Source organism: Phodopus roborovskii, unplaced genomic scaffold, assembly GCF_943737965.1.
Source record: "Phodopus roborovskii unplaced genomic scaffold, PHOROB, whole genome shotgun sequence".
Lineage (NCBI taxonomy): Eukaryota > Metazoa > Chordata > Mammalia > Rodentia > Cricetidae > Phodopus > Phodopus roborovskii.
The window spans coordinates 2,579,799-2,601,402 of NW_026125295.1; the positions used below are offsets into that span (position 1 = coordinate 2,579,799).

Consider the following 21,604-nt stretch of genomic DNA (forward strand, 5'->3'; position numbering starts at 1 on the left):
TAATTGGTGATGTTTGCCGTCCTCATCTTCTCTACCACCACCACCATGAGGTCCTTGCAGTCTGGCCATTCCCTTACTTTTGTCAAGTCTGGACAACAGTTCACTATTACCTATGGGTCAGCTGCACTGGCTGTGTGATCACTTTAAATCAATAGTGTATAGTCAGGGAGATTGTGACGATTAAATGTGGCAATGCCATAAGTGCATGGTAGGCACATGCTAGCTATTACTACCACACTAAATAATGATACCCTCCCTCCCTCCCTTCTTTCTTCCTTTCTATTTAATATACTCTTAATTAAAGTACAATAAATTTCCCCTGCATCTCCCTCTCAAATTAATGGTCCCTTTGTTGTTATTATTGTTACATATATAGAGATGTACAAATATATAAATACAACCGCACTGATGATATGTGTATGGTTTCAGGCCCACCATTTTGTATTGGACACCCAGTGGTGGGGGCCTTGGCCCTGGGGGAGGCTAACCCTCTCTCTCAGAGGTCATTGGTTGCTTGTAGTTCATTGTCTAGGAGTAAGATTTCCCTGCTACTGGGTTAACATGTCTGTTGGCACTGTCATTGTTTGAGCAGCTGTTTTCCCATCAGCCTTCCTGATCCTCTGGCTCTTACCCTCTTTCCACCCCTCTTCTGAAGAGAAATTGCATTGAAGATATATCCACTGGAGCTGGGCTCCCCCAGGGTCGATCATTGATCTCTGCATTGTGTCCGGTTATGGTCTCTCTCTTTCAAGATTAATTTTATTTATGTGTGTGAGTGTATCACCTTTTATGTGTGTCCAGCACATGCATGCCTGGTGCCTGCACAAGTCAGAAGAGGACATTGCATCCCCTGGGATTGCAGTTACAGATGATTTTGAGACACAGTGTGGGTGCTAGGTATTGAACCCAGGGCCTCTGCAAGAGCAACAAGTGCTCTTAACTAATGAGCCAACTCTGCTCTAGTTGTGTTTTCTATAATGATCTGCATTTGATATAAAGAGAAGCTTTGATGAGGAGTGAGAACTACACCTATCTGGATATAAGGATGGGCACTGGAATGTAATTAACGACTAGCAAGCATGTTTTCCTTCCTATTGAGTGGGCCTTAAGTCCAATTAGACAACCATTGATGACCACACAGGCTTGAGTTACTACTGTTGCACTATTGGGTGTTTGCCAGGCTAGTCAAATACCCTGATTCACAGGCACCACAACTGTATAGTGTCATTGATTCCCTTCTTTGGCAGCATGCACAGTACTTCCCAGCACTGTGGAAGGTAGACCAGAGGAAGGAGGCTTTCAGATCAGATCGTTTGAATTATCCAAATCCTGTGTCCTAAGCGTTCTGGGTTTGCAGCAGCAGCATCTTCCTTCAACCTTTGAGAGGCAGCCAAGGGCAGCAGCAGTAGCCTGTGTTTCTTTGAGAGTCAGTTGAACTACTCTGACCAACAACTTGAACAGAGGTTTCTCACGCCTAGTACTGGGGTTTTATTAGGTAATCTGTGGCTCTTGTCAGCCCAAAGCCCAGGTGATGTAACTTCACCTCAGTGAAAAGAGAGAGAGAGAGAGAGAGAGAGAGAGAGAGAGAGAGAGAGAGAGAGTGTACACGTGTACGATTCCTTCAGGTTTTGTCAAAATAACCTTACTGTTGTCACCCAGCGTCTGTGTTGACCTCCCTCCCCTGCCCAGTTAGAGCCCTCCTCCCCATTTTCCCATTTCCTCTTTCTTTTCATACTTATGGCCTCCTTTTCTTTTGGATGAAACATCAGTCTTTGACCACCTCTCCACCCTTCAGATCCACGTGAGTTACATCCCTCACACTCTGAGTGTTGTTGTTTCCTGATCAGATTGCTTTCTTGCAGTCATTGACTAAAATGCCCCCTTCTGGGTTTTTCTATTTGAGAAGAAGTGGACTATGAAGAAGACTTAGTGGCTTGCTTCCCACCAAGGCTGCCAACCTGAAGTTTATCCCTGGATCCACATGGAGAAAGGAGAGAACCAGTTGCACAAATGAGAAACTGAGTAAAAGGTGTAGTTTAGTGGCAGGGTATGTGCCTAGCATTCATGAGGCCCTGGTTTTGATCCCCAGTTAGGGAAGAAAATAATGGACTGCATATCTCAAAACTCTACACTTACTTAGGTCCCTTCCAGTGTAGCTGTATGCACCTGATATTTCTTTTACTTTAAAAAAAAAAATGCTATTTAAAATCTTTTTTCATATTCTTTCCCCTCCCCCGATACTTTCCAACTTCTTGTTCTTTCTCTCATTTAAGAAAAATATATATATATCAACCAAAAAAAAACACAAAAAATAAAATAAAATAAAATGCACACCCCAAAGGCATGGAGTTCATTTTCAACTATTCCTTCTAAGCACAAATGCTGCCCTGGAATGAGGTAATGTACCCAGTGTCAGTCTTGTAAAGAAGAAAGATGCATTTGGGGGCTGGAGAGATGGCTCCACAGTTAAGAGCATTTACTTCTCTTACAGAGAACCCTGGTTAGATTCTCAGCACTTACATGACAGCTCTCAACCATCCTTAACTCCAGATCCAGGGAATCTAACAACTTCTTCTGATCTTCACAGGCACCAAGCACACATATGGTACATGCACATGCGTGCAGACAAAACATTCAAACACATAAAATAAAATTTAAAAACGTACAGTGTGTGTGTGTGTAGAAAACTTGATCTTTCCCTCTCTCAGCAGCTATCAGCTTATCAATTGCAAATAGCTTCTTGGTTAGGGTATCTGTTTGCATCTCTCTTTCTACATACCCCTGACACACACACACACACACACACACACACACACACACACACACACACACACACACACACACACACACTTTCTTTATGTAGTCCTTGCTGTCCTGGAACTCATTCTGTCGACCATGCTGGCCCAGAACTCACAGAGAGCCACCTGCTTCTGCCTCCCTACCACCTGGCTTCATACTGGGATTACTGGGATTTTTATACTTGGTATTTCCCTCTCCACCTGCATTTGCTTCCTTACATTTTCTAGCTCCTGATCACTTAACATCTTTGTAGCACCCAAACCAGCTGGTTTAAATTGTCTTCTAGGGTCACAGTTTTGCTGTAAAAGTTGTGAAACAGTGTTTTCCCATTTACCTTCCTTCCTGTCTGTTTGCTTCACATCCATTTCCTTTACAGATGGATCCTTGATTTGGCCAACTATGATATAGTTATCAAGGGTTGCTTCTGGGCCTCCTCTTCCTACTTCATCGTGTCGCTCCATGACTTCCTTCAAAATCATGGAGTTACCTAGCACCTCTATATTGATTATACCTGATCTTACCTTTAAGCCAGACATCTGCTGAGCATCAAAAGCACTCCTTTACCATTATTGTTTTACTTGGCATTTCCTTTTAGGGTGTCTCAGAGACACTTCCAATGCGATCTGTTTAAAGTCAGAGTCATAATATCTCCTCTAACACTTGGTCTTCCAGTGTTCTTTATGTGGAAACTGTTATTCAGTCAGCTGGAGAAATCAGAAACCAAGGAGTCATTGCACAACAGACTCTTAACTCTGTTCTTTGTATACCTAGGAGAATCATGGAGAGTCCATTGAAAAGTGGCTTTAAAAAAAATTACGGAATTCCTGGAGTGAATTTCTGAGTTGACTTTTTTCCCTTCTTTCATGATTTAAAGAAGGTCTTTGCATTGTCTTCCAGGATAACACCTTGAACAAAAATTAAATGTGGCATGTATAATGTTTATTATATATTATGAATATAATATACACATTAAAATGTAATATATATTATTTATAAATATAATGTTTTAAATAGGTAACAAGTGTATTTATTATAAAATGTTGCCAAAAGGGCCTATTTAATTGAGGATTGTTTTCCCCTTTGTAGTGGGTGACACATACGTTATGTGCTTAATCTATTCTGGCACTTGTTGTTTTTAAAATAGTTATTCATAACTAAATTAAAGTATATCTTTTGAACAGTATTTTGTAATGATATATTAGTGCACTTTTGTTTGGACTTGTCTCCACTGGAAGCATTGTAGAAATGTGTTCCAGGCTGTTTCCATGGGGACAAGTAGCAAAGAGGGTGCTGAGGAAGAGCCTTGGAGCATCTGTTGTGTGTAGCTTTCTCCGCCGAAAGTGATGGCAAGAGTGTGAAGTGATCTACTGTGTAAAAGACTGTTTCTCATACCGGTGCTTAGATGTCTTTATAATTTTAAATCTTAAAATTTGTTATTTAAATTTTAATTCTTTTTTTTTAAAGATCTATTCTAGTCGAGAACTTGAAGAAACGTTAAATAAGATCAGGGAAATTTTGTCCGATGACAAACATGACTGGGACCAGCGTGCCAATGCAGTAAGTTTTCATTCTTTGTTTTCTTACCCTTTTCTTCTTAGCAGCGTTTCTCTTCGGAACTCAAAGGGAACATGCTTTCAGCTGTGGCTATAGTGGTAGATAGGAAATTAGATTCCGCTGGGTGCCATTTCTCTGTGAAAACCATGAAAGTCATGGGCATTGTCAGCTCCTGTTTTTGCTGATCACGTCAGTGCCTGTCCCCTTGTGTGGTTTGCTGACTGACAAGGAAATGTGAGATTGAGAGCTCTGGTCCGGCCTCCTCGGGGTGCCCTGCTGCTTGTCAGCACCATTGTCAGTGACCCTAAAGTCACAAAGACATGCTGGAGAAGAGAAGACCTTCGCTGCCTTTGGGCTCAGGACTTTTTCAGCATCGGCATAATTCCACAGCAGTGTGTCCGTTCATCTGACTCTCTGCTTTCTAGTGAATATAATGAATGTGAATGAATGATTTACAAAAATTTTGATCATCCTTGAGTTAGGAACCGTTTATTTACAGTAGACTCATTGAATCTTAAAATAGTATTTGTGTTAATGATCATTCTGTATCGTATTTCACATTTTGTGATGTCAAGTTTGGTGAGATTACAGTGAGCACCTCAGCATCCGCAAGAAGCCAGGAAAGATGCCTGTGCTCTCAACGCTTCCAGTCTGGCTTCCAGGAGGCTCCAGGAAGCCTCCTGACAAACGGTGCTTTATGACATATGCATTTCATATTGTTCTCCATCTCTGTGTTAAGAAGTCTGTAAGAGGGTGGGGTACTAGAGAGAAGGCTCAGAGGTTAAGAGCACTAACTGCTGCTCTTCCAGAGGACCCGGCTTCAATTCCCAGCACAACATGGCAGCTCACAATTGTCTGTAACTCTTAAGATCTGACACCCTTACAGAGACATACATGCAGGCAAAACACCAGTGTACATAAAAGTAAATAAATTATATAAGTGTATCTTTGAATGTTTGCTCTGGATTTGTTTCAGTATGATTTTATTCATTTTTCAGTTCTAAATCAAGCACAAATTAGAATTAAAAAATACAACAATATCTTTGGCATGGGTGAATTATGGAGGAATATCACAGATTAAAATAGAAGACATAAACTTAAACCTGAATGTTTTGATTTCCTTTAGCATAGTCATTCAGAAATCATTAGTCTGACATGTTTTTTATGAATTTGACATTTTCTCTGTTCATTCAAGCATGTGTAAAAAACACAACCACTTTCATTAAAACTAAACAATGCTTAATCCTTTGTTTAATTAAGAAATCATGCTTATTCTATATAGCTGGTATAGATGTCATATTTGCTTAGATATTTATTGAGTACAGATCAGTGTGTACATACATTCTTCAATATATATGTGTGTGTAATTACTAAAATCATCCTCATTTGATGATTTTACAAATTTTTGCATTTGTTTTGGTTTTTGTTTCATTGTTTTTGTCTTTTGAGATACGGTTTCTTCTTCTTGTGTATCCTTGGCTGTCCTAGAACTTGCTCTATAGACCAGGCTGGCCTCAAACTCAGAGATCCACCTGCCTCTGCCTCTCAGTACTGAGATTAAAGTCATCCACAATACCACCGACCAATATCTGTTTTTGTTTTTGTAGATAGGGTATCTCTGGTGTCCTGCAGTTTACTGTGTAGAGTAAGCTGGCCTCATAATCAAGTTTGGCCCGCATCTGCCTTGAGTGCTGGGATTTACTGGTGTAAAACCTCAGCTTTACTGGTGTAATAAATGTCCTTGTGCTCTCTTTTTTCCCTTGGTGTGTTATTATGTTAATACGTTCTCCCTAATGAACTGAGTCCCCAGCCTTTGCATAGACTTGTAACTGTTCTGTTTCTCTAGGCTTGCACTTACATGTGAGTTCTTGTAAAGAGTGCATGCAAGTTCATTTCAGTTGCTGAATAAATGCTTTAGTTCTTCATAATTTTACTTCCCTGTTTGTTTGTTTATTTGTTTGTTTGTGAACAGTCCTCTCTGGTACTGTAAAGTTTTGCCCCTCTGATGAAAAAATGATAGCTTTCTTGCTACTTTGATGTAGCCTGTCAGTAATGCAGATGAATACAGTTTTGCATATTTATTTTACTCAATTTAATATTAGCTTTTTTTTCTTGTTTTCTTTTCATTTATTATGTATTGATTGTGTCTTGTTTGCTGAGCATGTGTTTAAGCTTAAGCACACACACAATACAGCACAGCAGGAGAGAGACAAGAAAAGAAAGGGATTTGAGGCTATTAATAGGTAATAATAGTGGTTGTCTAACATTGTGAATGCACTTAAATACCACAAATTGGACATTTTAAAATGGTAAGTTTTGTGGTAGTTACATTTTACTGTACTTTTGAAAAGAATGATTTAGATTTTTGAATTTACCTTTTTATGTACGTATCAGTCTGTTCCACATGTAACTAAACTTGTAATGCTGTTTTTTTGTTTTTGTTTTTTTTTTTTTTTTTTTTAAAGAAAGCTTTTAGTTGTTTTATATGTTTATTTATGAGGTGCATTCTGTGCTACTAAAATGTCTGAATTTAGTTATGTAAATGTAATGAAACCCATATAGTTCATTGTAAAGAAAAACTTAATTGTTTGATGATGTAGTTTGGGTAGCTTTTTTTGTAGGCTGTCACCTTTTATGTCAATAATGAAATTTCTTTTTCTTTTAGCTTAAGAAAATCAGATCACTGCTTGTGGCTGGGGCTGCACAGTATGATTGCTTTTTCCAGCATTTACGTTTGTTGGATGGAGCACTTAAGCTGTCTGCTAAGGATCTCAGATCCCAGGTGGTCAGAGAAGCTTGCATCACTGTTGCGTAAGTGTCTCCTCTCATGCTGCGGAGGGCTTTTGTTTGTTTCTGCATAGGGTCTTACTATATAGTCTTGGTTCCCTGGCTGTCTGGCATTGTCTGGTTGTTTTACTCTTTGAGGGCCTGGCACCCATCTCCCAAATAAATCACACAGGGGCTTACTATTACATATAAATGCCCGGCCTTATCTTGGCTTGTTTCTTTCCAGCTTTTCTTAAATTATCCTGTCTACCTTTTGTCTCTGGGCTTTTTACCTTTCTTTGTTTCTATATCCTTATTCCATGTGTAGCTGGGTGGCTGGCCCCTTCTTTTCTCCTTTAATCCATGACTGTAAAGGTAAAGGTTCTTAAGAATGTACTTATCCATAAAATAGGGGTAAACATTGACTGACACAGAACAGTTAGACACTGCTGCATTTGTCAAGTTGTTCTGTCCAGGGGTGAAGAGACAGTTGCCTGCTCCACTCTGACTACACAAGAGAATGAACTAACAAGAGCCAGCAATCTTCTCCCTAAGCTTCTAACTTGTCACATTGGCAGGCAGAGACCACGCCCTGGAGCTTGCTGCCCCAGAAACCATTGATTAAACAGATCAACATCCCACAACAGCTCCTTGATTATCTTTTCCCAGATTTCTATTTATTCCGTTTGCCTGCTAGCCTAATCTCTGTCCTCTCTTCTGCCTAGCTATTGGCCATTCAGCTCTTTATTAGGCCATCAGGTGTTTTAGTCAAGCAAAGCAACACAGTTTCACAGAGTTAAACAAATGCGACATAAAGAATGCAACACATCTTTGTATCATTAAACAAATGTTCCACAGCATAAACAAATATAATACATCTGAATATCGTATTCTACAACAGTCTGAGAATGTAGTACTCATTGAATCAATGTTCAATAAGTAAAGCAGTAACAGGGTCACCCCAAAGAAGCTAATATGTGACCCCAGAATCATACTGGTTCAGTTATTATGATTTTTCTCTGTTTCTTTTTTGTTGTTGCTGTTGTTATTTTTTAAAGTCTTTCTTCTTCTAAGATTGACACAATGATGAAATACTGAGCAAACACGTGTGAGGCTGTGGTTTAGTGCCGAACACTAGGTAAAAGGCATCTTCCATAATCTTTACAGCAGCCTTAAAATGTTTTAACTCCATGTGTATAGGGGGGAACGTTGGGCACCATTTGTAAGGTGTACGGTTTTTCCTCCTGCTGCCGAGTCTGGTCCCGCCACCGCGGCAGCCCCAATTAACACACAGGGACTCTGTATTTGATATTATGGTGTTGGCCAGGTGCTGGTTTCTTATTGGCTATCTCTGCCTTAAATAACCCATTTCTGCTGATCTATGTATTTCTCTTACCGGGGAGCCGGCCGGCATATTGCTTTCTCCCGACTCTCCATCTTGGCTCTCCATCTTGACCCCTCCTTTCTACTTCCTATTTCCTCCTTATCTCCTAGCCCCTCCTATCTTCCTTTCCTATTGGCCAACAGTTCTTTATTCATTAACCAGCATGAGAAACATTTACAGAATGACATCTGCCATCATCTGGAACTGGCAATACTTATTTTTCCCATTCCTGATTTGGGTATTTAGTACCATATTTCTGCTATCTTAGCAAATTAGAATCATAACTCCGTAATTTATCAAATTCTGTATGTATATAGTCTTCCCCTGAAATCTGGTTTGCCACTGCAGTCACCTGAGTACTGCTGTTGTATATGTGGTTATTAAGTATTGTTTCAAGACAGGGAGCACAAAGGTACCTCCAGTACATCTTCTAGAAGAAAGGGGGCTGTTAAAATTACGACAAATGGAAGAAAAGGGGAATGTGCCAGGTGGCATAATTACCCTATGTAGCAAACAAACTCTGTGGATGACTTGTAATCAAAGGAAGTTAGCAAGGTTGCCAGGTGATGCCAAAATACCAAAATTATGATATATCTCTGGAAAAACAAATTCATAAATGTAACCTTGAAAAATATACTGAAGAGCTAGTAAGATGGTTCAGTGGGTCAGAACATTTACTGGCAACCGGAATTCAGTCACCGGGACCCCAGTGGTAGGAGAGAGCTGATCCCTGAGTGCTGTCCTCTTAACCCTGACATGTATGCCATGGCACACATATGTACACAAAATAAACATGATTTTTTTTTTAAAGAAAAAGAAACGAAACATACTTAATCTTGGGCAAGATAAACTACAGAGTAAGTACATAAGTTTTGCATGGAATGTACAGTGGAGGCAAAACTGAGTGACTGGAAAGAGAAACGAACAGAGCAGTGTAGTCATCGCTGCGCTGACTACATCACAGTGCCTTAGAGACCCACAGAGAGCAGGCAATCTCATTCAACTAGGAAACAGAGATTTTAGTTTCAGAAGGCGGTGGTAGCCAAGATTAGTGTGCAGAACAGTGGAAAAAAGAGGCACAGAGCCAGAGAGCTGTAGAAATAGATGTGATCCTGAATCCTGAGCCTGGCTGGATACCCAGCTGCGCATGTGGAAGCCGCAACACAGAAGAGTAGGGAAAATCCCTGCTTCCCAACACTGAGGCATACCGCAACTCCCAGGGTCAAATCTGACTTTCCAGCACATTCAGCAGATACCCCAGAAAAGCCCTTTTACAGATTGGTTCTCAGCCAGATGCTGTAGGTCTCACCTCTCCCAGCATGTTTATCAAACAGTCAAGTTGATTCCCAGTTATATTACCTGCCTGCTGGAACGTACACTCTTTAAAGGAAGATATCAGACTCGAAGGCCCTCTGCACCTAGGCATCAAGAGATTGGAAAACTGACTTTGTAAATAAGTCTAAGTCTGGAGTACGTCTTTGAATCAAGAACCTTAGTTTTTTGGCACAAACATGTATCCCAAGCATGTATTTTCAATAAGACAGTATTCTCCTAAGAATGGTGATACATGTTTGTAATCCTAGCATTTGGGAGGTAGAGCTAGGAGGGTCCAGAGTTTAAAAAAAAGAGAGAGAGAAAAAAAACAAAAAGGCTATGAATGAGTTCAAGGCCTACATGGGCAACATAAGACCTTTTCTCCAAAAAATAAAACATTAATCAAAAAAAGGTTCTGTGTATGTTGAAATTGACTGACATCACAAGCATTGTCAAAGCTGTCAGTGATGACCACTTCCTTCCTGAGTGCCTTATCTCAAGCTGATTAGGGCTAGGGAGAGAGCTCAGTGGGTTAGCTTCCCCTTGTGCAGCATTAGGAGTTAGTGTGCGCACTTCCAATCTCAGCACTGGCGAGGTGGAGACAAGAAGATCTCAAGACTTGTTAGTCAGGCAATCCAGCTTAGTGGTGACGCTAGGCCAATGAGATAGAATAGACCGTATTCCTGAGGATGACTACTGAGCTCGTCCTCCATCCTCTTCACTCGTGTGTACATTTGTAAACAGAGAGAGAGAGAATAAGAATTACAAATGTGGAAAGAAATTAATAGATGTGTTTAAGATCACTGAATTTAGGAGATATTAGAGTTTCAGCAGTAGATTATTAAATCCTACCCCAGAGAGATGAGAATTTGTGATTTTTCTCCCCCCACAAGAAGTAATTCCATCACTAATCAAAATAGGCAATATTTTTCAAGGTTTAGAACTTTGAGTAAAATGTTCTGGACTTTAGGTTGTTGGGATCAAAATAGAAATATCTGAAGGGGACCCACAATCGGCAATGATTTTACTTAATATTTACTTCGCTTTCATAGCTTGATTCTATGATCACATCGCTTCTCTAAATGTCACAGAGATAAATAAAATACCAGATTTTGTCTTTGGACTGCCAGTTACTGGGAGGAAGAAGGAGCAAAGGGGTAGTCCCTGGAGGATGGGGATGCCGCTCTGCTCAGTTGGCAGAAGCAGGGATGACACCCCGCATCAGCTCATAACCCAGGCATGGGAAGCACAGGAGCTTGTAGTGCGACAGGGTCAGCAGTGATAGCCATTTTTGGCTACGTGCCAGATTTGAGGCTAACTTTAGGGAATGAAACTCCTTCTCGAAATAAATAAATGAATATTTTTTTCTGTATTTAATGTTAATATAATTTTTCTGTTCCTTTGTAGACACCTTTCAACGGTTTTGGGAAACAAGTTTGATCACGGCGCCGAAGCCATTGTACCTACACTTTTTAATCTTGTCCCCAATAGTGCAAAAGTAATGGCAACTTCTGGATGTGCAGCAATCAGATTTATTATTCGGGTAGGTTTCTCACAAGTCCCCTCCCCACCCATGTACTTAATTAAGTCGTATTATTCCTTTTACTTCTAAAGGAAACATTACTTTTTAATTATTTTTCTAATAATAAAAGCAGTAAATATTGTAAAAGACTGCAAAATATACCATTTGAATATGGAACATAATTCATATCTGTAGTTATATGTGTATACTCATGTATGTAATCACAAATGTCACAGGTAGTGAAGAAACCAGCAAATATATTCTTAAAATGGATTACTACATACAGAGATTTTGATAAAATTAATGATACTATAATTTCATAAAATAACAGAAATGGAGTGTTTAATATCTAAATCAGGAATGAGAAAAGTACCAGACCAGTGGTGACACATGTCCATGCTTACATTCTGTATCTATAAAGAGTACTTTCGTGCTTCCTTCACTAAAGAAAGGCACTAAGAATTAGACGTTGGAGGGCTTTGTGATTAAGCCAGAAAGTTCTGTTAAAATCATTGTTTCACAGTGCATTGTATCATAGTAGTTAGGATTGTGATCTCACTGACAGGTAGTTATTGTACACACACGCACGCACGCATGCACACACGTACGTACTGACCTCACAGGTCTTTCTGGGCATGCAAACATATTGGTGATTTCACAGCAATCTCTTGAAAATTACCATCATTATTAACTCTTAATTCGGACAATTTGGGTTTCTGTTGATCTGATTTGCAGCTGTTTTGTTTTGTTTTTCTGGCTTTTCCATAGCTAAGCTCTTGAGTATAAGACACACAGAGGCACTACATGACCAGCTCAGTGTTTTCATGCTTTCCTAAAATATCTTTTTCAGCATACCCATGTACCCAGACTCATACCCTTAATAACAAGCAACTGCACATCCAAATCAGTTCCTGTGAGGAGGTAAGTTGTGGGGAAAAGGTTTTTAGTATAAATTTACCATTAAGTAATTCAATTTAGTTTATAACTTCTTAAAATTACTTTTTCGACTAAAATGATGATATAAGTTTTCAAATCTGTTTACTATTACTGTGCGCGCGCGCGCACACACACACACACACACACACACACACACACACACACACACACACACACACACACCTACCTACCTCTTGTGGAAGTCGGGAAGACAGTTTTCATGCATCAGTTCTGTTTTATAATCGTGTGGATCCTGGGACTCAAAGTCAGATCATGAGGCTGGCAGTGAGCACCCTTACTTACCCTACCATTTCCATAGCCCATAACACATGATTTTTAACCACATCCATTTAAGGGTTAGGATGATAAAGCAACTGTTGTGAGTACTCATATTTCTCAGGTTTATCACTTAAGCTCTGGTTTACTTAGCTCACTGATTGCCTTGTTTTTCAGAGTATAGAGTTAGGAATAGCTAGAATTCTGTATCTGCTCTATTGTATATCTCAGTGCATATGTAAATTATGGGACACTAATGAGTTCACCCCACAGACTGCAGATGAAACATTTAAGAGTCCCTAATTTTGTGTGTAGAAGATAGTAAGTAGATAAACTAAGTCTGATAGTCCCTCTCTCTGTATGATTTCTGGAAAAAAAGAACATCCATTTGTTTTGAGAGAAGGTTTTGCAGTATTGCCAGGCTGGCCTTGAACTCATGTTTGTTCTGCCTTTATTTCTCAGTTACTGAGATTTCAGGTTTGCACCAGCATACCTAGCTTGATTACTTTAAAATTTATTGCTGCCAGCAGTTCAGACCTAAAGGCTAATGATGTAGTTCAGTGGGAGAGCACTTGCCTATCACTCAAGAACCCGCTACAGAAAATAAAATGGCAGTATTTATACCTTTAGGCCCAGTATTTGTGCAGTGTTGAAGAGCAATCCAGTTTGCTCAGTACTTTGTCATTGGACAAAGGCCAAATAAGGTATTATATCCTTTATGTGATTTAAATTTTTTAGACTAATTATGTAGTTACCTCTTTGAAATCTCAGCAGTCAGAAAATAACAACCCATAGGTAAATCTGGCTAACAGCCCTTTTTTTCCAAGACAGAATGTCTGAAATTGAGAATTAGAGGGCTTAGGAGCAAACACATGAATTTTTTAAAATCCTATGTGCACATAGTAAAGTAGAAGTTCAAAACTGCCATGTACGTGTTGGCCATCACTGTCTGTTTCATTATGTGTGTGGTGTGCATTGGGCCTGCATAGCACATGTGAGAGTCAGAGGACTACTTTGTAGGGTCACATGTGCCTGCGGAGCCTTCTCTGTGGGCTCCATCATAAACGTTTCCTATCTAGTGAGTATCTGAAATTAAATCACAGGACACAAAGTTCCTTTAAGCTACCCAGCATAGTAATAGTTAGGTCCTTTAAATTAGTTTTTTTCTAATTTAGGTAATCTGAAAATATGTTCTGTGTGTTTAATTCAGAGGCAAAATGAAGTGTTTTGAAAGAAAGTATGAATGTGTTTCTCAGTATGTGTAATTATAATTTAATATTTACTTTTCAGGCGTTCATTTGAATTTTTAGATCTGTTGCTACAAGAGTGGCAGACTCATTCACTGGAAAGGTAGGCACCCCACCCATACACACATCCTCATTTCCTCCTCGTCTGGGGTAGATGTGTACCATGTAGGAATAACTATTGTTGTGATAAAATACTCTACTAAGTATTAACATAAAGATGCATTTGTTGTTTAGGCATGCAGCCGTCTTAGTTGAAACTATTAAGAAGGGAATTCATGATGCTGATGCTGAGGCCAGAGTGGAGGCAAGAAAGTAAGTCTGTACTGTATTTTTGTGAAAACTTAATTAAACATACTTTGAGCTATTTTCTTGTTGTTCTTAATGAATTACATTGAGAGATGATTATAATGTAATATATCTCAGTTACTCTGTGCAGTCATAATTGTTTTCATACCATCAGAGTTTTCCCTTTCGTTGTTAATAGGAAAACTGCACTTATTGAGTAGGTGTTATGTACCTAACACTGAGTAAGGCTCTTGATGTCCGTGTTCCACCACAACCCCCAATTTTTTGAGAGAGGCTCTTACTTTGTTGCTCTGGCTGACCAGAAACTCACTCTGTAGACCAGGCTGGCCTAGAACTCAAAGAGATCCACCTGCCTCTGCCTCCCAAGTGCTAGGACTAAAGGTGTGTGCCACCACAGCTGTCTCATTTTTAAGTTTTTAACACTGAGGGTAGTCCTGCAAAGGTGATATTGTCTCCATAGATGCATCTGAAGTCTGAGGTTGGAGGTTCACTCAGTGCTAAAGGAACCGTAAGTGGCACAAATAGAATGTGAACTTAAGTCTGCTTTTTCAAAAACCTGCAATTTTTCATCTGAAATTTAGTTCATGTACAGTTTTCACCTAACACACCGAATGCATTAAACGCGTGTGAGCTTGTGTTCCTACAGTCGTGATAAGCTAATACACTTTTCTTTCCTTTACAGGACATACATGGGTCTTAGAAACCACTTTCCTGGTGAAGCTGAAACGTTGTATAATTCTCTTGAGCCATCCTATCAGAAGAGTCTTCAGACTTACTTAAAGAGTTCTGGCAGCGTAGCATCTCTTCCACAGTCAGACAGGTCCTCATCTAGCTCACAAGAAAGTCTCAAGTAAGGTTATACTCTTCATAGTTGCATGTGTTCCTCTCTCCATCTTCTCTCCTTCAGTTGGATAGCTTGCATCTACTAAGACCCTGGAAAAATGATGACTTGATTTTTTTTTTTTTTTTTTTTTTTTTTTTTAATTTCTTTGGTCTCCTGTTAGTGTTGGACCGTGTACTAGTTTAACTATTCTTTGAGTTTTTGGGGGGTTCTTTTGGTTTTTGTTTTGTTTTGTTTTGTTTTTAATTCTTTGAGTTTTATTTTTTATTCTTTGAGTTTTATTTTAAGAATTTAATGATTCGCATTTTGTTTCTATATGTTCTTATTTGGGAACCCTTGACTATGCATTTCTTTATACTGTAAAATGATTGATGCAGTAAGTCGTGCATTTCCAGGACATGACATTGGAGGAATCAGGTGACACAGGATCTGGTGTGCCAGGCTGCATGTGTGCTAGTAATAACAACACTGTCCCTTTCTTCTCACTGAAGTGTTTTGGGATGCAAGTGATTGGTCATGCTAACATTGAGTTGTCTGTGTACTACAGGCCAGAGTGAACAAAGTAACCTGGTCTCTGTTTTTCCATTGCCAGTTACTTTTCTTTATAGCCAGTCTTGAAAACACCTGTTTTTTTTTTTTTTTTTTTTTAAGGATGCTTTCTCAGTTCTCTTGTCAGCCACTGTTTCGTTCTTTTTTAGAGTGATCAGTTAAGGCACGCTACTAAAAGCATTCATTTCTTTTTCCTTCCAGTCGTCCTTTTTCTTCTAAGTGGTCTACAGCGAATCCATCCACTGTGGCCGGAAGAGGTAATAGCTTCTCTGAGTAAGAGTTACAGCCTAGTTTGTCTCTAAGCTGGAGGCTTTAACTTGCTTTGATGTGTTCTACAATGAGAAAATGTTCCCATAGCCCGGAGTCACACGGGCATGAACACTCACAGCACAGTGTGTGTAAGCTGACACTTTGGGAAGCTGTACTTACTTAGACTTTTGTGATCTGTTTCCTCTACTGTTTCATTTCTTAAAAATGCTTGTTGGGACCCACTCAGTTCATTTCATAGCCGTTAACAGCCCATAGCTCATAGTATGTTAAAACTCCTTTCAAAAACTGAAACTAAATTTCACAGCTGAAACTAAATTAATGACTTTGCTCAGACTTCCCAAGAGTAGCAAAGCTCCATTGATTTTCAATAAATACTCCTATTTCTAGAGTAACTTTTCTTGCATTTTCTAGTAGTGACCAGTAATAATGATGTCATGTGTTTTAGTGTTTCATTTTCCCAAATCAGCCCTAAACCCCACCTCTTTAGATATCAAGACAGACCTGTGATATTTTGTTTGTTTGTTTGTTTTAATACTTTCACTTTATTTTATGTGCATTGGTGTAAGCATACCAGATCCCCTGGAACTGGAGTTACAGATAGTTGTGAGCTGCCATGTGGGTTCTGGGAATAGAACCCAGGTCCGCAGAAGAGCAGCCAGTACTCTTAACCACTGAGTCATCTCTCCAGCCCCGACCTGTGAATTATCCAAATTCACTATGTTCCCACAAGAGAAAAGTGAAGCACAGAACCATTCAAACTTGCTGAAGAAAACTGTTGTATCATAACAAACTGAGATATTCTGACTTTAAAGTGACATTACAGTGCTGTCCATTTGGCCCCTACTGCCTTGTGGATGGTGATAGTTTAGAGTTCTTGTGTCGTCATTTTGTTTGCAGCAACATAAATAACACAGGGTAACTTGTTTCCTGTAGTGCCAGTGGGAGGCAGCAAAGTCAGCTCCCTCCCAGGAAGCCTGCAGCGCTCTCGGAGTGACATTGATGTGAATGCTGCAGCTGGTGCCAAAGCACATCATGCCGCTGGACAGGCTGTCCGAAGTGGGCGGTTAGGGGCAGGCGCCCTGAACCCAGGTTCTTACGCATCGCTTGGTAAGACAGCCAATTGCATTCTTCCCCTGGTCTCCGTGGAGACCAAATGATATGTCATACCGATTTCTAGTCTGTTCTTGCTTGTCAGGGATGACCTATGTACCTGTCTGCCATCTTGTGTCTGCTTTTCCCCATTGTCTTCCTCCTCATCTTGATCAGACATATTGTTCTTGATTCTATGATTGCCTATAGAATTTTCATGACTGCACTAATGACACACCTACCCACTGGTTACCAAGGGAAGGCACTGACTTTGTAGTCAGCTTCTCTGGTTTTTTGTTTGTTTGTTTTGTTTTGGGTATTGGTTGTTGGTTTTTCAAGACAGGGTTTCTCTGTGTAGCTATGGAGTCTGTCCTGGAACTAGCTCTGTAGACCAGGCTGGCCTCGATCCGCCTGCCTCTGCCTTCTGAGTGCTGCTGTATGTTTTCATATCCATCAACTTGAAAATTTTAAGGCTGCTAACCCATGTTGTATCTCTGTTGCGTACCTGTGTTTTCTTACTCACGGTTGTAGTGATGGGACACTAAGCGGACAAGATGCTGGCATACAGGAGAGAGCATGGAGACTTGGGACATGAGTTTGTGTGTGCTAGAATGGCCCTGTTTCAGAATGATGGGGTAAGGGTAGATTAGTCAGTACATGGTGCTGAGACAAGCATTCCATAATTTTTGTAAGTATAAGTTATAACCTGTTACAATGTGTTCCTCCTGTGGTGCACCATGTTCCAGATGTCCAGATGTCTGAACAAAACTATAAGACAGTGTTGAAAGCTGAACAGGTAAGAATTCATCTAATTTTGCCAGGTGTTGCTGGGGCACACCTTTAGACCCAGCACTCAGGAGGCAGAAGCAGGTGGATCTCTGTGAGTTCGAGGCCAGCCTGGTCTACAGAGCTAGTTCCAGGACAGGCTCCAAAGCAATACAGAGAAACCCTGTCTCGAAAAACCAAAAAAAAAAAAAAAAAAAACTATGATGAAAAGTCTTAGATTTAAGCCTAATGTGAAACTATAAAATCAAGTAGCTGTGAAACAGTTTTTGTCACATTCCACCAGAGAGAGAGAGAGCGCTCCAATGGCAGTGTTTTCCACGTCGAATACAGATGTGCTTACATAGACCATAAAAATAATATACATACCCCAGCTGCCTGTAAACACCAGAACAAATGCTGGGTTTTAACCCTACTCAAACAAATGCAGATTAAAAGACCTGTAAAAATACCGGACAATTTCGTTAGATGCCCACTGATGAGAATATGGTGAACAGGGTCGCATCAGAAACAGTGTTGAAGTGAGTTCATGGTGGTTCACTATCACGGTCTTTGAAATGGCAATTTAGTGCGTGAAGCCTTTTTAAATATTAGGAGTTCAGATCCAGGGCCATCGAGTTGGTTCAATAAGTAAAGCCAATCCAGATGAGCTGAGTTTAACTATCAGGGCTCACGTGATTGAAGAAGAGACCTTACTACTGTAAGTTGTCCTCTGACCTCCATATGTTCCACAGCTCACGTGGACAGGGACATGCATGTGCACACAATATAATAACAATTTGTAAGACTTAAAATGTTTTGATGCAGTAATCTAATGTTTAAATAATTATACCAAAAAATAAAAACCAGCCTTCCACTCCAAAACTTGGGCTGTTGTTTCATCCCCCCATAATGATTGTCTTTGGAATGGAGACAGTCTCTTTCGAATTAAGGCATTCCCATTACTCTACCTGTGCATTGTTTACTAAATATGATCTTGTGCTATTTTTATCAATATCATTATGGCACACATGGTCTCCTTGCCTCTGAAGGTGCTGACTGCAGACATCTGGGTAGAGATGGTGTTCAGAAAGAGCAGCATTCCTATGATCCATGGAAAGTACTGGAAACTCTGGGCTCAGCTGTGTTTTAGTTGTATTGTCTCTAGTGGGGAATAGATCCCCTTGAGGTATAAAGTCTAAGTTGGCCTCTGTCTAAACAATGCTGTGAGAGGTTGTCACTGAGGGTCTGTCAGTCTAATGAAATAAAAAGTGGTCCCCCCCCCAAAAAAAAAAGGAGGTAAAAGAGGAAGGAAAAGGAGAAGAAGGAGGGAAATAAAAACAAATCAGAAGCCAGGTATTTGGTACATGCCTTTAGTCTCAGTACTGGGGAGGCGGATAGATCTCTGAGTTCCAGGACAGCCAGGGCTCCATAGGGAGACACTGTTTCCGTCAAATAAAAGGAAGTAATAACATGGTTGGGAAGATTTCTCTGAATGCGTAAAGCACTTGCTACACAAGCTTGAGAATCTGAGTTCAGATCTGAGCGCCTACCTAAAAGGTAGGCATGGCTGAACGCACCTTACCTCTGTCCCCATGAAACCCTTTGCACTTGTGATTGGTGGCCTTTGCATTCTGCTGCATTGAGCATTATTTATCATGCATGAACATACAGAATCCAGAAAGAGTGTATCATTCTTTTCCAGTTAACACTAACACTTCCTGCATTTAGTTTTTGACAGGGCTTCTGATAGGTACTGAGGATCTGGTAATTCTGTACTCAGATTTTTAGTCTGTTCATGTGTTGATGAGAAATAAGAGGCTAAAAGTTTGTTAACTTTCAAACGTTTTTAGTTGAAGTTGCTGTGTGGCCAAGTGTTTGGGAAACAGTTGGTAAAATGGATAGAGAAAGAAAGAATGGCATTACATTCCATACAGACTTTAGTGCCACTGGTTAATTTGCTTTTTTTTTTTTTTTTTTTGTCTAAAGCACTGAATTCTTTGGCAGAAAGGTGGCTTGAGTGTTTGGAAAACTGTTAACTTGTAGAGGAAGCTCTGTGTGTGTGTGTGTGTGTGTGTGTGTGTGTGTGTGTGTGTGTGTGTGTGTGTGTTTATATTGGAGGTATAGCTCATGATAAAATGCTTAACTAGTTTGCATGCACGTTTGTATACTTACTCTCATTAAGTGGACTACAGTAAAGTCTCGGTTGGCTGTGGAAGGAGTTGGCACTGGAATCTGTATTCTATTCCTGTGCTGAACAGACCAGGGAAGGTGAAAGAGCTCTGCAGCTCCTCTCGATTCCGGCACTTTCCTCCTCCTTTAAGGACGTTTGAAGTGGCATTCATTTGCACACTGACATGGTTGGTTAGGTAATAAGAATAAGTGTAAGGGTGGAAAGAGAGAGCTTGAGGGCGCCGTGGTGAGTGGGAAGTAGAGAGCAGGGCAGCCTTGCTGTGGAAGGAGCCAGAAGAGAACATGGAGGGAGTGGTGGTTTCAGACATGGTATTTGCAGCGGCAGGTGGGTATTAAGGAGAGTGTCATTGGAAGATTGTAATTTTCTGCCTGGGGATTCTTGGTCCAAGAAGTGGCTTAAGGTCTTGAACATTCACTGAGCGGGGCGCAAGAGGATGGGCATTTTTAAACTCGGCATACCTATCATACATTTGGGACTCACTGCTGAGGTTTATTAGCGTGAAAGTTTACACAGCGGAACCAATAGGGAGAACGCCTTGTTCAGTCGTCTGTTGTATGCTTTGTAGTTCTTACTCTAGGGCTGGGCCACGGAAGACTCATTTCTCGGGCATGAATGCTGCAACATGTCAACCGTGTTTCTCCCCAAGAAGCTCGTTTAAGAGTTGTAGTCCAGGGTGGGGTAGGGAGAGGGGCTGGTGATATTGGCTTTGCCTGCTCAGCAAGCCTCAATTATCAGAATTCCATACACCCAGAAGAAAGTAGCTGCTTACCACAAATCATACTGTTTGAAAATGGTTCAGGCAGAATGCTGTGCCTCTACTGTCACTTAATGTAGGGAGGCGTTCAGAGCTGAGTTAGCAGCAGAGGCCAGCATCACACAGGATTTGCTGAAGAGCAACAGCACCCAAGCGTGGTGGCATATACCTGTGACTGCAGAGAGCCTGGGACAAAAGGACCCTGACACCCAGGCCTCGAAAACAAGTGTATTGTTGGTCCTACTATGTTAGCTCTCTCTTATGCCAGGTGTTAAAGGCCAGGTCTTCAGTAGTACCGTCTGACCATGTGGCTGTGTGATTTTTCTCTACGAAGTCATGGGATAGAGACAGACAGTGTGATTATAGGGCCTGAATGTTCAAAGAAAAGATGGGATATGTGAGCAGCCAGATGGCAAACTGGGCCTGGACAGAGACTTGTTGTCTTCAGGGGGTGGGCAGGTTATAACATCTTTCTACTATACTAAGTTTTCCTCTGTTCTTTGCTTGCTCTTTCATCAAAGAGGATACTTCTGACAAGATGGATGGTAAGAGTTACTTTTATCACTCTTTCCCACATTTCTGTTGGGTCCTTGTTTACCCTTTTATACCTTTCTGAAAATGTGCTACTTATCAAGAATTTCAATTTGAAAATGACTCACTGGCTAAATTTTGAGTTACTTACATCCATTTTGGATCTCCTTGGTTTGTGGTTTTGTTGTTGTTGTTGTTGTTTTTCTTTTCTTTTCTTTTTTTTTTTTTTTTTTGGCATCTTAAATCGGTTACCTAAAATATTTCACATGAACCCTGAAAAATAGGACTCATATATTTTTAATTTCATATTTTCTTTTACAATATTTGATTCAGCGGGAGGAAAGGATTCTGATAAGTTTTTTGCTTTAACACTTGAGACATTTAATTGAAACTGAAGTTTCAGCTTTGCTTTTTAAATTCCAATATTGAAATTCTTACAGTTTGTCTGTATTTGCTTTGGTTTAGTAACAAATCTGTGCAGTTTTGTGTGTCACTAGAGAGAAAAATCAT

The 21,604-nt window shown here is 40.2% G+C and overlaps 1 protein-coding gene across 31 annotated transcripts in view; it reads left to right on the top strand.

Moving 5' to 3' along the window:
• Clasp2 (cytoplasmic linker associated protein 2) overlaps positions 1–21,604 on the top strand; it is a 165,882-nt gene that overhangs the window by 76,048 nt on the left and 68,230 nt on the right. For 19 of the 31 annotated variants that reach the window (XM_051201527.1, XM_051201557.1, XM_051201535.1 and 16 more), the window contains 10 exons: positions 4,264–4,356; positions 7,019–7,164; positions 11,225–11,360; positions 12,190–12,260; positions 13,842–13,901; positions 14,033–14,110; positions 14,787–14,954; positions 15,696–15,751; positions 16,698–16,871; positions 21,085–21,108. In XM_051201527.1, coding sequence (XP_051057484.1) covers positions 4,264–4,356; positions 7,019–7,164; positions 11,225–11,360; positions 12,190–12,260; positions 13,842–13,901; positions 14,033–14,110; positions 14,787–14,954; positions 15,696–15,751; positions 16,698–16,871; positions 21,085–21,108 — 1,006 coding nt within the window. The remainder of the gene's footprint in view (positions 1–4,263; positions 4,357–7,018; positions 7,165–11,224; positions 11,361–12,189; positions 12,261–13,841; positions 13,902–14,032; positions 14,111–14,786; positions 14,955–15,695; positions 15,752–16,697; positions 16,872–21,084; positions 21,109–21,604) is intronic. The other 12 variants (XM_051201543.1, XM_051201589.1, XM_051201619.1 and 9 more) reach the window with 1 other exon arrangement.